This window comes from Podarcis muralis, chromosome 17, assembly GCF_964188315.1.
Source record: "Podarcis muralis chromosome 17, rPodMur119.hap1.1, whole genome shotgun sequence".
NCBI lineage: Eukaryota > Metazoa > Chordata > Lepidosauria > Squamata > Lacertidae > Podarcis > Podarcis muralis.
Window position 1 is genome coordinate 4,587,325 of NC_135671.1, and position 10,180 is coordinate 4,597,504.

General features: G+C 40.4%; 1 protein-coding gene across 1 annotated transcript in view; it reads left to right on the forward strand.

Annotated features, from left to right (window-relative positions):
• DGKQ (diacylglycerol kinase theta) overlaps positions 1 to 10,009 on the forward strand; it is a 73,287-nt gene extending 63,278 nt beyond the window's left edge. Inside the window, exon 23 of the mRNA XM_077921321.1 lies at positions 985 to 10,009. Coding sequence (XP_077777447.1) covers positions 985 to 1,083 — 99 coding nt within the window. The 3' untranslated portion in view covers positions 1,084 to 10,009. The remainder of the gene's footprint in view (positions 1 to 984) is intronic.
• Positions 10,010 to 10,180: the final 171 nt, after the last annotated feature.

Sequence of the window (10,180 nt, forward strand, 5' to 3'; positions counted from 1 at the left end):
AAGAAGAAGAGTTTGGATTTGATATCCCGCCTTTCACTCCCCTTCAGGAGTCTCAAAGCGGCTAACATTCTCCTTTCCCTTCCTCCCCCACAACAAACACTCTGTGATGTGAATGAGGCTGAGAGACTTCAGAGAAGTGTGACTAGCCCAAGGTCACCCAGCAGCTGCATGTGGAGGAGCGGAGATGCGAACCCAGTTCCCTAGATTACGAGACTACCGCTCTTAACCACTACACCACACTGGCTCCCTGAATGATCCCTTTCAGATCATTCCGGTTCAGATATAATCCAAGTTGGCTTGTTAAGCTGCATGAGCTTTGTGCCTGCAGCCCCATTCTCCCTCCCTACCTTCTTGGCATGCTGTGAAAGAAGTCTTCCTGGCTTAATTTACCATAGTTTCCTATTACATCTGAACCAGAATCGGAACAAACCAGGATCCAAAACTAATTTCAGGCATGGTTTTAAATTGTGGTTTATTCCAATTCTGGCCATTACAATTTTCCATTAAGTTAATTTACCTGGGAAGTTTTTATTGTTAGCCTGCCAGAAAGGACTGACTGGTGCAAGCGTAATGCTCTTGCACATTTCAGCTTGTAGAATTGTTGTTGCATCCAAAATGGGCAATGTCTAAGGTAGGGTTCGCTAACCCACAGCCCAGATCCAGTTCCCCAAGGTGCACTGCGTTATCTCTTGAGAAAGATGGATGGATTAAAAATAAGTAACATCTGTGCTATGGGGGTGTTTTCTTAGCATGTACGCTCTGAAATGTTGAAAGAGTCCATGTCAATTAAACGCCCACCTTTAAATCTCAACTCTATTCCACCCTAGCAGCCTTTTGTTATTTATTTTACCAATACCTGTAGATGGGAAAGAAGATAATGGGGTGTAAAGCTGCTTGTTGACATTAAGAAAAAATTCTTTCGAATAAGGATGCATTTCAAGAAAGGTTGTGTTGTGGTGATTGTTTTTAACATATTTATTACAGGTTCATATGTTAAAGAAATCGAAACAGAAACAGAAAAAATCAGGAAATTTAAAGGACTCAAGATCTGAGAGCATGATGGTCAATGAAGTGGGACGCTGATGGAAAATGATATCCACAGAACAATGCAGCACGCCTACTATAGATGAGATGGATCTGCCTGGTGTAAAACTGTATTTGTACAGTTCCAAGTGAAGAATTGGTTGCGCAAGAGCCTGTTGTAATTATATTTCCATGTTTGTTGTACAGTGCCTATCCTGTAGCCGACATGAGATTTAGTTTATGCATCTCATGTTGGTCGGAGAAGTTCGCATTAGGTAGCCTTCCCATAAACCATTAACCAGTTTTTGCTTCATGCCCGTAGCCAATAGAGCAGAGATCCCATTATGCCGTACTCTTTATATACTACGTTTTCCTCGCCTTGTTCTCCCTGGGAGTCACTTATTTTTATAAAATAATTTTTTAACCCTTAAAAACACACCCCAAACCTACTTAAAGAGTTTTAAAGCTACCCCGGCGTTCCCCAAGAGGGAAACATGGTGAAGGGATAAAATTGTCACTTTTGTGTTGTTGCTGATTACTTGTGCAATAATGCTTTAAGTAGGATTGGGAGCAAATGGATATCATTCCAGCGGCACAATCCCATTTTCCGCTGCACTAGGTGTGCTGCCACCATGCCAAGGTTCGCTACAACGTTCCTGGCAGATTCCAGTTAAGGGAGGCTCTTCCAAACTGCATATAAAAGAGATCCAGCCACTCCTTCCCAAGTCTGCAAAGCACAGATTACCCAACACTCCCTTGACTGGAAAGATGCACTCAGCAGAGAGCTGGCAGGCTTGGCTGAATGCAATGGGGATCACCTCCCGCATGCATAGCTCTGTATGGATTGTGCCTCGGATATTTAGCTACTTTTTCATTTGCCTGCATGAACACTTCCACACTACTCAATGGCTGTGTCTACATGTAATGGTAAACAACGTCTTATCATCCAGACCAGGGATTGTGGTTCTCAGTTTCAAAGCTAGCCAGCTGCAAACCATGATTCTGCTTGTCATATGAACCAGTTTTGTTTTAAGCCACAATCCCTTGTCGAGAAAGGCAAGACTGGCTGACATTCAGGAAAAGGAAAACTAAACTCTGGTGAAGTTGTTCTTCTGATGGCTTAATGTGTGAACATGGCCAGTGAACCCTAAAAACCTAATATAATTTTATCTATTTTTATACTGCACAATCTTTTCCTATACACTACAAGCTTCTGGTTTTCTCCATTTCTCTCTCTCTCTCTCTCTCTCTCTCTCTCTCTCTCTCTCTCTATGTTTCTTTTTTATACTTCAGGTCCCTAGATTGAGATTTTTCTTACTTCATTCCCTAAATTCTAATTTCATTCCCTAAATTATTATTCTAATTTCGTTCCCTAAATTATTTTAATATACAAAGAGACTATGAATGGCAAACCAATAATCAGTAAATATGGCACAATTTAGTAAACAAATCAGCATTCATTTATGCTAAGTATTGATACACTAAGTTGAAATATGCCTTAGTTTCTTCTCTGTTGATGAACTGGTCTACATGTTTGTTTGTCTTTAAAGTGTGTCTTATGTGACTAGATCTAGATGTGGCTGTACTGATTGTGCAGATAAAAATGCTACATAGAAAGGTCCTTGCTTATAACTATAGGGAATCATTCCCTGCTCTATATATTGACCATACAAGGAAATGTTAATGCAGACTCTGTTCAGACATAAGGCTAAGCTATGGTTTGTGGTTATGTGAACAAGCTGCATCAAGTCTCAGACTTGCACTCTCTCCCACTTCCTTCTCCAGTATTATCATGAGGAGATTAGAAGCTTCTACTTCAGTTTTGATGAATTGTAACTTCTTGTTATATCTGAACCTGGACAAACTATGGTTTATGAGTTATGAAGCTGGCATGTTTCAGTAAACCGTAGTTGAAACTGACCACCGTTTAGAGCTTAGACATGATGTGAAACTAGTTAGGAAGTAAAAGCTTCTGATCTTCTCTCAACTATGCTACACTTCATTCCTGTAATGATAAAAACCATCATTTATCATTTCAGGGATCAGCCACTGCATGGATACAAGGAGATAAATCATAGTTTTTCATTGTGTCCAAATGAAGATAGTATCTTTCTATGGATGCTAATCGCAGAAGGAAGATTAAGCAAGATAGCTGGTGACTTTAGCATTGTTTCTGATAATACCAATACAAGCTGTATTTAAGTATGGAGAGAGTATCATTACTCCTGAATGCAGAAGCAGTAGCAGTACCCTCAAACAGGGTCAAAATCCTATAGATGCAACATTGCGTCTTTCAGATGCTTTTGCAACAAATATTCTTAGGCTGCCTTTGTCCATCTGGAAGCAACCTGAGAGGGCTGTGATAGCCGCAGTACTGCACTCGTCATCTATTCTAATACCCCATTTCGTATGTAGTTAATGAGAACATATCAAGCTTTTGTGCACAACTATGGCTTTTTTTTGAAAACAGTGGCATGCACAGCATCAGAAAAACAGTAAAAGTGAGCAACTCCTTTCCCGCTCCACCAGGCATTCATGCCTGGGACACTTTGCAACCTAAAGGAACTGCAAGTTGCTCTGGTTTGCAGCAGGTACTCCCGTGAGCAGCTGTCTCATTGCATGCGTAACTGCTGCAGAACAACTCTTCCTACACAACAGGAATGTCTGCTGGAGCACTGTCATTTTGATGCGGCAGTCACCGCTGCAAGTGTCTCCTGGGAGAAGGGTGGCATCGGGACTGGACCCACCCAGCGAGACTCCACGGCTTGCCAGAGCTTTATCTGCACAAAGCTTCCAGTGTTGCTTATGGGTCCATTTCTGATTTGCACTATGTTTACACAAAGGCTCTCTTCATGCGCTGTGCGCCACACAGCAAAAAACAAAACAAAACACTGTGGCTTCTTTGTTACATGTTATTTGTCTTCCAGATTGTTAGAGCACGTTGTAGTTTAAACGTACTTCCACACCGACCAGAGTTCAGCTGGGGAATGCTGCATATTTTGTAGACCTTCTTGTAACATTGGCAGGTGCTTTCTTTGCAAAAACTCTGAGCTTTGATACACAGATGAATGTGAATAGACATTTAAGACCTTTTCATCTTGTTCGATCCTTCTAGGTATAAAATATTGTGCAGGTAGAATAGAAGTATTCAAGGGGGCTTATTTTTCTTGAATGGCAACTACCCCCATGAAATACCGCTTTTAAGACTAAAGGGAGTTTCATTTCGGATGATGCAGTTTGTCATATGGCTGGGGAGGGACCATCAAATTTCACTGAATATGCTCAAAGCCTTGAGCTATCTCACAGTACTTCTTTTGTTACCAAGCTCTGTATTTAGTTATTTATAGTTTCTCCCTGGAAGCATAAACTGTTCCTACCTTGGTTTATCATATTGTTGATTTTCACTGCTCATTAGTGAAATAGCACAGTGCAATATGCTATTTATGAAGAGTGTATGTTTCCCCAGATAAATCCCTTAGATTGTGATATAAATGGCAGTAGCATGCTATGAATTTGTTGGCAGAAAGTAGCTGCAGCAAGTGACTGGTTCTTGCCATGCACAAATATTGTGCAATTTAGTATTGGTTTGCACAGCTGCTTGGCTAGAGTAAAGTTGTGCACTAGGAGAAGCACATCTCCAGCACAAAGTCTAAGTACAACCCAAGAGAGATTACTTTGAAGTCAAGTGGCAGCTTGTTTTGTCTTTGGTCCAACTCAGCCCTTCATATGTGAACTATGTGCCCCAAAACAAGCTAAAGCTGGCACACCAAGCAGTACTTGTGCACCTGGTGTTTGTCTTTGGGAACTAGAACTTGTTGTTTGCATTTCAGTTTCTCCACTTCATGTGAACTAAGGAACAATGTCTCATTAGGGGTCTGGGGGAGATGTATTGTGAGACAGCTCATCGGGCACAGCAAAGAGTGCTCTTCCCAGAATGTAATCTTATCCACTGCATTTTTACTGCATTCTTCACATATATTTAATCCAAGTGACATGTCATCCTAATAATATTGTAATTGAGTACGTTCACAGGACTATTTCAGCAATAGTTTGTAAGCCTTTCTCCACTTGTAGACCATGGCTTTTTGCAGGTTTTTTTAAGGTAATGGACAGGGATCCAAAGATTAATGATGTTTTTCTAACAACAGCCCATGGAAAATTAATTTTGAAACCAGGGAGATATTTAGGGTCTTTTTGGAGATGGAATGGATTTCCTGCCAGTTTCTATCATTTCTCCTGAAACCATTGAAGCTTCCAGTTGTGATGGTGTGATTTGTCATGGGGGCCAGTTTTTCCTAATAGTAGGCTGCATCACTATTATTTTCATGCCTGTTTCTCACCTGACTCTGGCCTAGTGCAGATGTACCATTAGCTCCCTGCAAAGCATGGGTTGCAGAAACTTGCAGTTCCTCCCTCTTCCTTGCATTAACTATGGCTTTGCATAACCATGGTTTGTGATGGTGCACAGTAAACGCAGAGGTAATCCTGGTTTTCAAGCATATTTCAGCTTCTAGTCTACGAGGGAACCATGGCTGGTTTGACACAAATGTAAGGCAACCAAAGTGAACTCCAGGAAGGCAGTGGAGGAAGCGGGGGAGAGTTTTGAGGAGAGAGCACATGCTTCTGATTTGCGAACCATGGTTTGCATGAACCTAGCATTTAATCTGTTTTGGAGTCAGGAGTCAGGATTGTGGCTAATTAACGCATTGTTTTTTTATGTGATGCACAGGTCCACACAGGTGTGCAGAGATGTGAAGTTTCTAAAATCAATGTGTGTGTGTACCATTACATTATGAAGTAAATGCATGGTCCAACTTTCCAGGACAAAGCCCCCCTATTACCACTAGCGCAGCTTTTCTCACTGTACAAAGCACTCATCTTCATGTCCAAGTTTCGGTCAGCATTGACAAAAATGTAGTGCTGTAATCTGTCTTCATGCAAGGATCTTTGAAATCAACTGCATTAGTGATTTCAGCCAATACTCTTTTTAAAAAAAAATCAGGACCTGCATCCATTGTTTACATGCTACCTTTGTTTTGCACTTGTAATTGTAAGAGAAATTGCATTATATTTGGTATAGCTTAATACAAAGCCCTTTTTGTACAAGTGCATTTTAGGATTGAGGTCGTGTCTGAAGTACACCACAGGAAATTCAGTTCTGTAATTCCAGTATATTCATTTATGCCTATTTAACTACCCCCTCTCCCCCCCCCCTCCTGTTGCCCACTCAGAGATTCAGGAGAGGAATAGAGCAGGCTACTAATAAATTAACTGAAAGTTCACTTTTAACCTCAGATATAAACTGCATGTTAAAGATTTGTAAAGTAAAACCCTATACAGACATTCTGTCCGACGGACAGCGTTAGCTTTCAGCGCTTGCATTGGGACCAATGCACACACAGCTCAATGTGTATTGGACTGTAGCACATTGTGCTCTCCAATTTTGTGGTATACAGATCTTGTAGCTTGGGTGTTTGCAGATTGAGCTCTGTCTTTTTGCAAATGTGACATTGGGGCAGCACACTGGATCTACTGTGCATTGGATCAAATGTGTACAAAGATCCTTTCTCTTCCTGAGCTGAGCAGAACTTAAGACATTCCCAAACCTCTTATGTAAATTTAGCTCTGTTCAGTTCCATGGGAACAAATTACTGTGACGATTCTGTCTGCCCTTTATCTACAGCCATCCTGAGCTGAAGCACTACATCCCAAAATCATGTTATGTTAAAGATCCATAGCCAGATATTCTAACAGTTGTGTAAGATTCAGAGCAGCTAGTCTCCCCCAAATTGGGTCTGCGTGGCGCCAGAGAAGGTAGAGTTATATTATTACTTGCAATGTTTTCTCACTTGAAATTTGTCCCAAAGCTGCTATGGGTCATGTTGGGGGAAAGCCTATTGATGCTCCCCCATGGGAGCTTTGGGAGGTGATTATGAGTGAGGAAACAAAATAGGGATTTAAAAACAACCCAGCCTCATTGCTTAGATCCAGTTCTCGATCACACGCAGCCGCAAAGCCTCTGTCTGTCTGTCTGTCTGTCTGTCTGTCTGTCTGTCTGTCTGTCTGTATTAAGTTAGGGAGGTCTTCCAACAAAATGTGTAGCTGAAATCCATGTACTTCAGACTGACTAGGTTGTGAATTGGGTTATACTGGAACAGGTGCTGCATTCGTTATGGTTTTAACTTCCTATAGTTCTGCGTTGAATGTAAAGCGAATCTTTGCATTGCTTACAGTAGCATAATTTAATGCAGTTAAGTCAGCAAATTTAATGTTTACAAGATGGTGACTGTTGATTGTAAGCTTCCATATCAATGCACTGCTTCCACTGGAAGGCTTGTCTGTCTACTTGCTTATGACAGTTAATGGTATTAATTGCCTTTCTTGACACAACCTCTTAAGTAGAACCCTTCAAAAGCTGTGGGCGGTCTTTTGTTTAAAAAAAAAAAAATTCTTTTGAAGACCAGGATGAGAAAAGTTTGTGTTGACACAAATATTGAATTAGAATATTTTTAAGAAGGTTTATATTTTCTGAAGATAATTTATAAGGAAGGTTTTCTATGCAATTATAGTAGCGTTGATGTAAATGATAATTCAGATATTCATTCTGTAAACAACTAAGAACCTATTTTCAGGGTTCTGCCCCTCCCCTCAGACTTAATAAAAAGTATGTTTATAGGTCCCTTTAATGCTGCATTTTCTTGTAACATTTCAGTACATGCCAAACTACATACACAAATATGGCTTCCAAGCAGGGAATTTTAATTTCCCATGTACATGCAATTGTATATGACAAGCACACATGCATATTTCCCTGTGTAAAACACACGTGATGGGAAACCCTAATCTGGGACAGTTGAGATCCAGAGACATACTAAAATACATGTGTGTCGATCACAGTGGTTGCATGTGCTAACTGTGTGCATTATTTCCTATATGGAAAGTGAAATTTGGTTTGTATAAAGCTGGTCCTTTTCAGCAGGGAATGCTTTGCGCAGTGTTATGAGGTGGATTGCATGAATCATTTTATGTAAATCATGCCTGGTCCTTCTTGCATATCTACAGTTGAGAGAACTTGGAACAGCTGCTTAGCTTTAAATTTCCATATATGTCTGTATTGAGCTGTGCTCATTCTTCTCAGTCAGTGATTTTCAAACTGGCCCAGGCTGGTAAAAGTTTCAGAGTTGTATAGTACAAATAATGAATGTGCCCTAGAACACCCCATACAGAATTGCACTGCACAATTACTTGTAGCGGGCAAGCTGTCTTTCAGGGGAGCTTGTTCACCATTGTGTATTATCTCACCAAAGAGAATCTCTGATCAGCTTGCAAGGAATCTTAGGTTTAACCTCCACAGCACAGTTTGAAGACCACTGCTATGAGTATAATGTGCAAATTCTTCGTGTTTGGTCACCTCTTGATGATCCTGTTTGCTTAATTTTCCAATAATTTGTTTAAACCAGATTGTTCTGATGTGGCCTTGTTAGAATTTATTCACTTTCTACCAATTCTGGCCAAATCTATACAAACAAAGGACAGGCACAATTTTGTGCTTTTGGAGCCCATGACTGCTCTGTTTCCCAAAATAGCAACAGTATATATAATGTGTTAGAAATGAGCTGAGAGAAACTTAATTTGGCAAATGTTAAATGCAAAAAATAGTATTTTTTTCTGCTCATTTCTTTGTAACTAAGGGAAGATGTCTAGATACATTCTTGCTCTTGTTCGATGAAGGCTAAATAGGAACTATAATCTAGTGGAACTGCAAACTTCAGGCCACATCTACACTACAAATACATCAATTTTATTCCAGTGCGGTCGGGTATTAGAAGTCTAAATATATGCTGGGCACATATGTTCAGTGCTGTGGCTCATCTTGAACTGTAAAACATTTACTCATTTTGGTAGTAGATGCAGTGGTTCTCATACTCTGGAGTTACCCCCTTTTCCTCTTCGGTGATGGGGGGGGGGGAAGTTGCAGGGAGGTATTAGGCCCAGCTGTGGAAAAAGCCAGACACATTTTTGTCTTGGCAGCAGAGCCTGAGCTTTGCAGCCACCCAAACTTTGCTAACCCTGCAAGCTGTAGATAAGAGATCTTCTGGCCACGGAGCTTCCCTCCTTCCTGCTTCCTCCTATGGAAGACCTGGAGGTTCTGTGTTGTAGGACTAATTTAATGCTGGCGTTGAATTAATGGCTCAGTCCACAGATCCCACAGTGGGCTGAATACATGTCCTGATATGTGAGAGGTTGTGTGTGCTCACCAGCCAAAGAGATGGCTTTGAAAGTGCAGTAAGCTTAGAAGTGGGCCTGGGTTTTAAAAAATCAATCTGAGAAACACTGTGTGAGAAAGTTTGAGACCCATTTAAATAAGCTGAGCAAAGTTTAGTAGCGAATAGCTTTAAAAGCACCCCTGATTATGCCACAATGCAAAATTTACCACCTGCAATAGTTTGCCTATTGTGTAGTTCTTGCTCTTTGCAATCTGTGTGCTTAATAATTCGCTCGAGTAATTGTAAAATTATAACCGTTAGGTGAACCGTTTCCACATTGTGTGCCTAAACAGAAGCTAGAAATGCACATCATATTTGTTTACTTGTTCTTCTGTCTTAAACAGGGTTTTTATTGTGTACTAGTTTCTAGATGTCTGCCTTGTAAACCCCTTCTTCTTGCCTTTGAATGATCAGTCCTGACACGCAATGACTGTAAAAGAATTATTTATATAGTGTGCTCTTTCTTTTTTTATTTAAATATCAGTTTGTCTTCAGAGTATATACTATATTCGTAGAGAGATTCTGTGTATATTTTTGCTACGTATTTGTGTTTGGTTTCATTTTGATTGTATGTATATTTTTGCACTGATTTGAAATTCTGTATCGATTGCTTTGTGAGTATTGACCATCTGATTAGAATTTGTCTGTGACAAATATAACTGCTAATTTCTGTCGAGCCCTGAATAAACTGGCCCTGTTGTGTTTTGTGGCAACAAGAAGGCTTGTGTACGCCTTGGGGCACTTCGAGTGTGTAAGAAACTGTTCCAGCTTAGTCCACAAATAACTAGCATCGCTATGTGTAAGCAGGTGAATGTGTCTCTGTTCCCTTTGGTGTATTAACTTGATAACGTCAGTTTAATTGCCAGGTTGTCTGTAAGGGAGACTTTGCA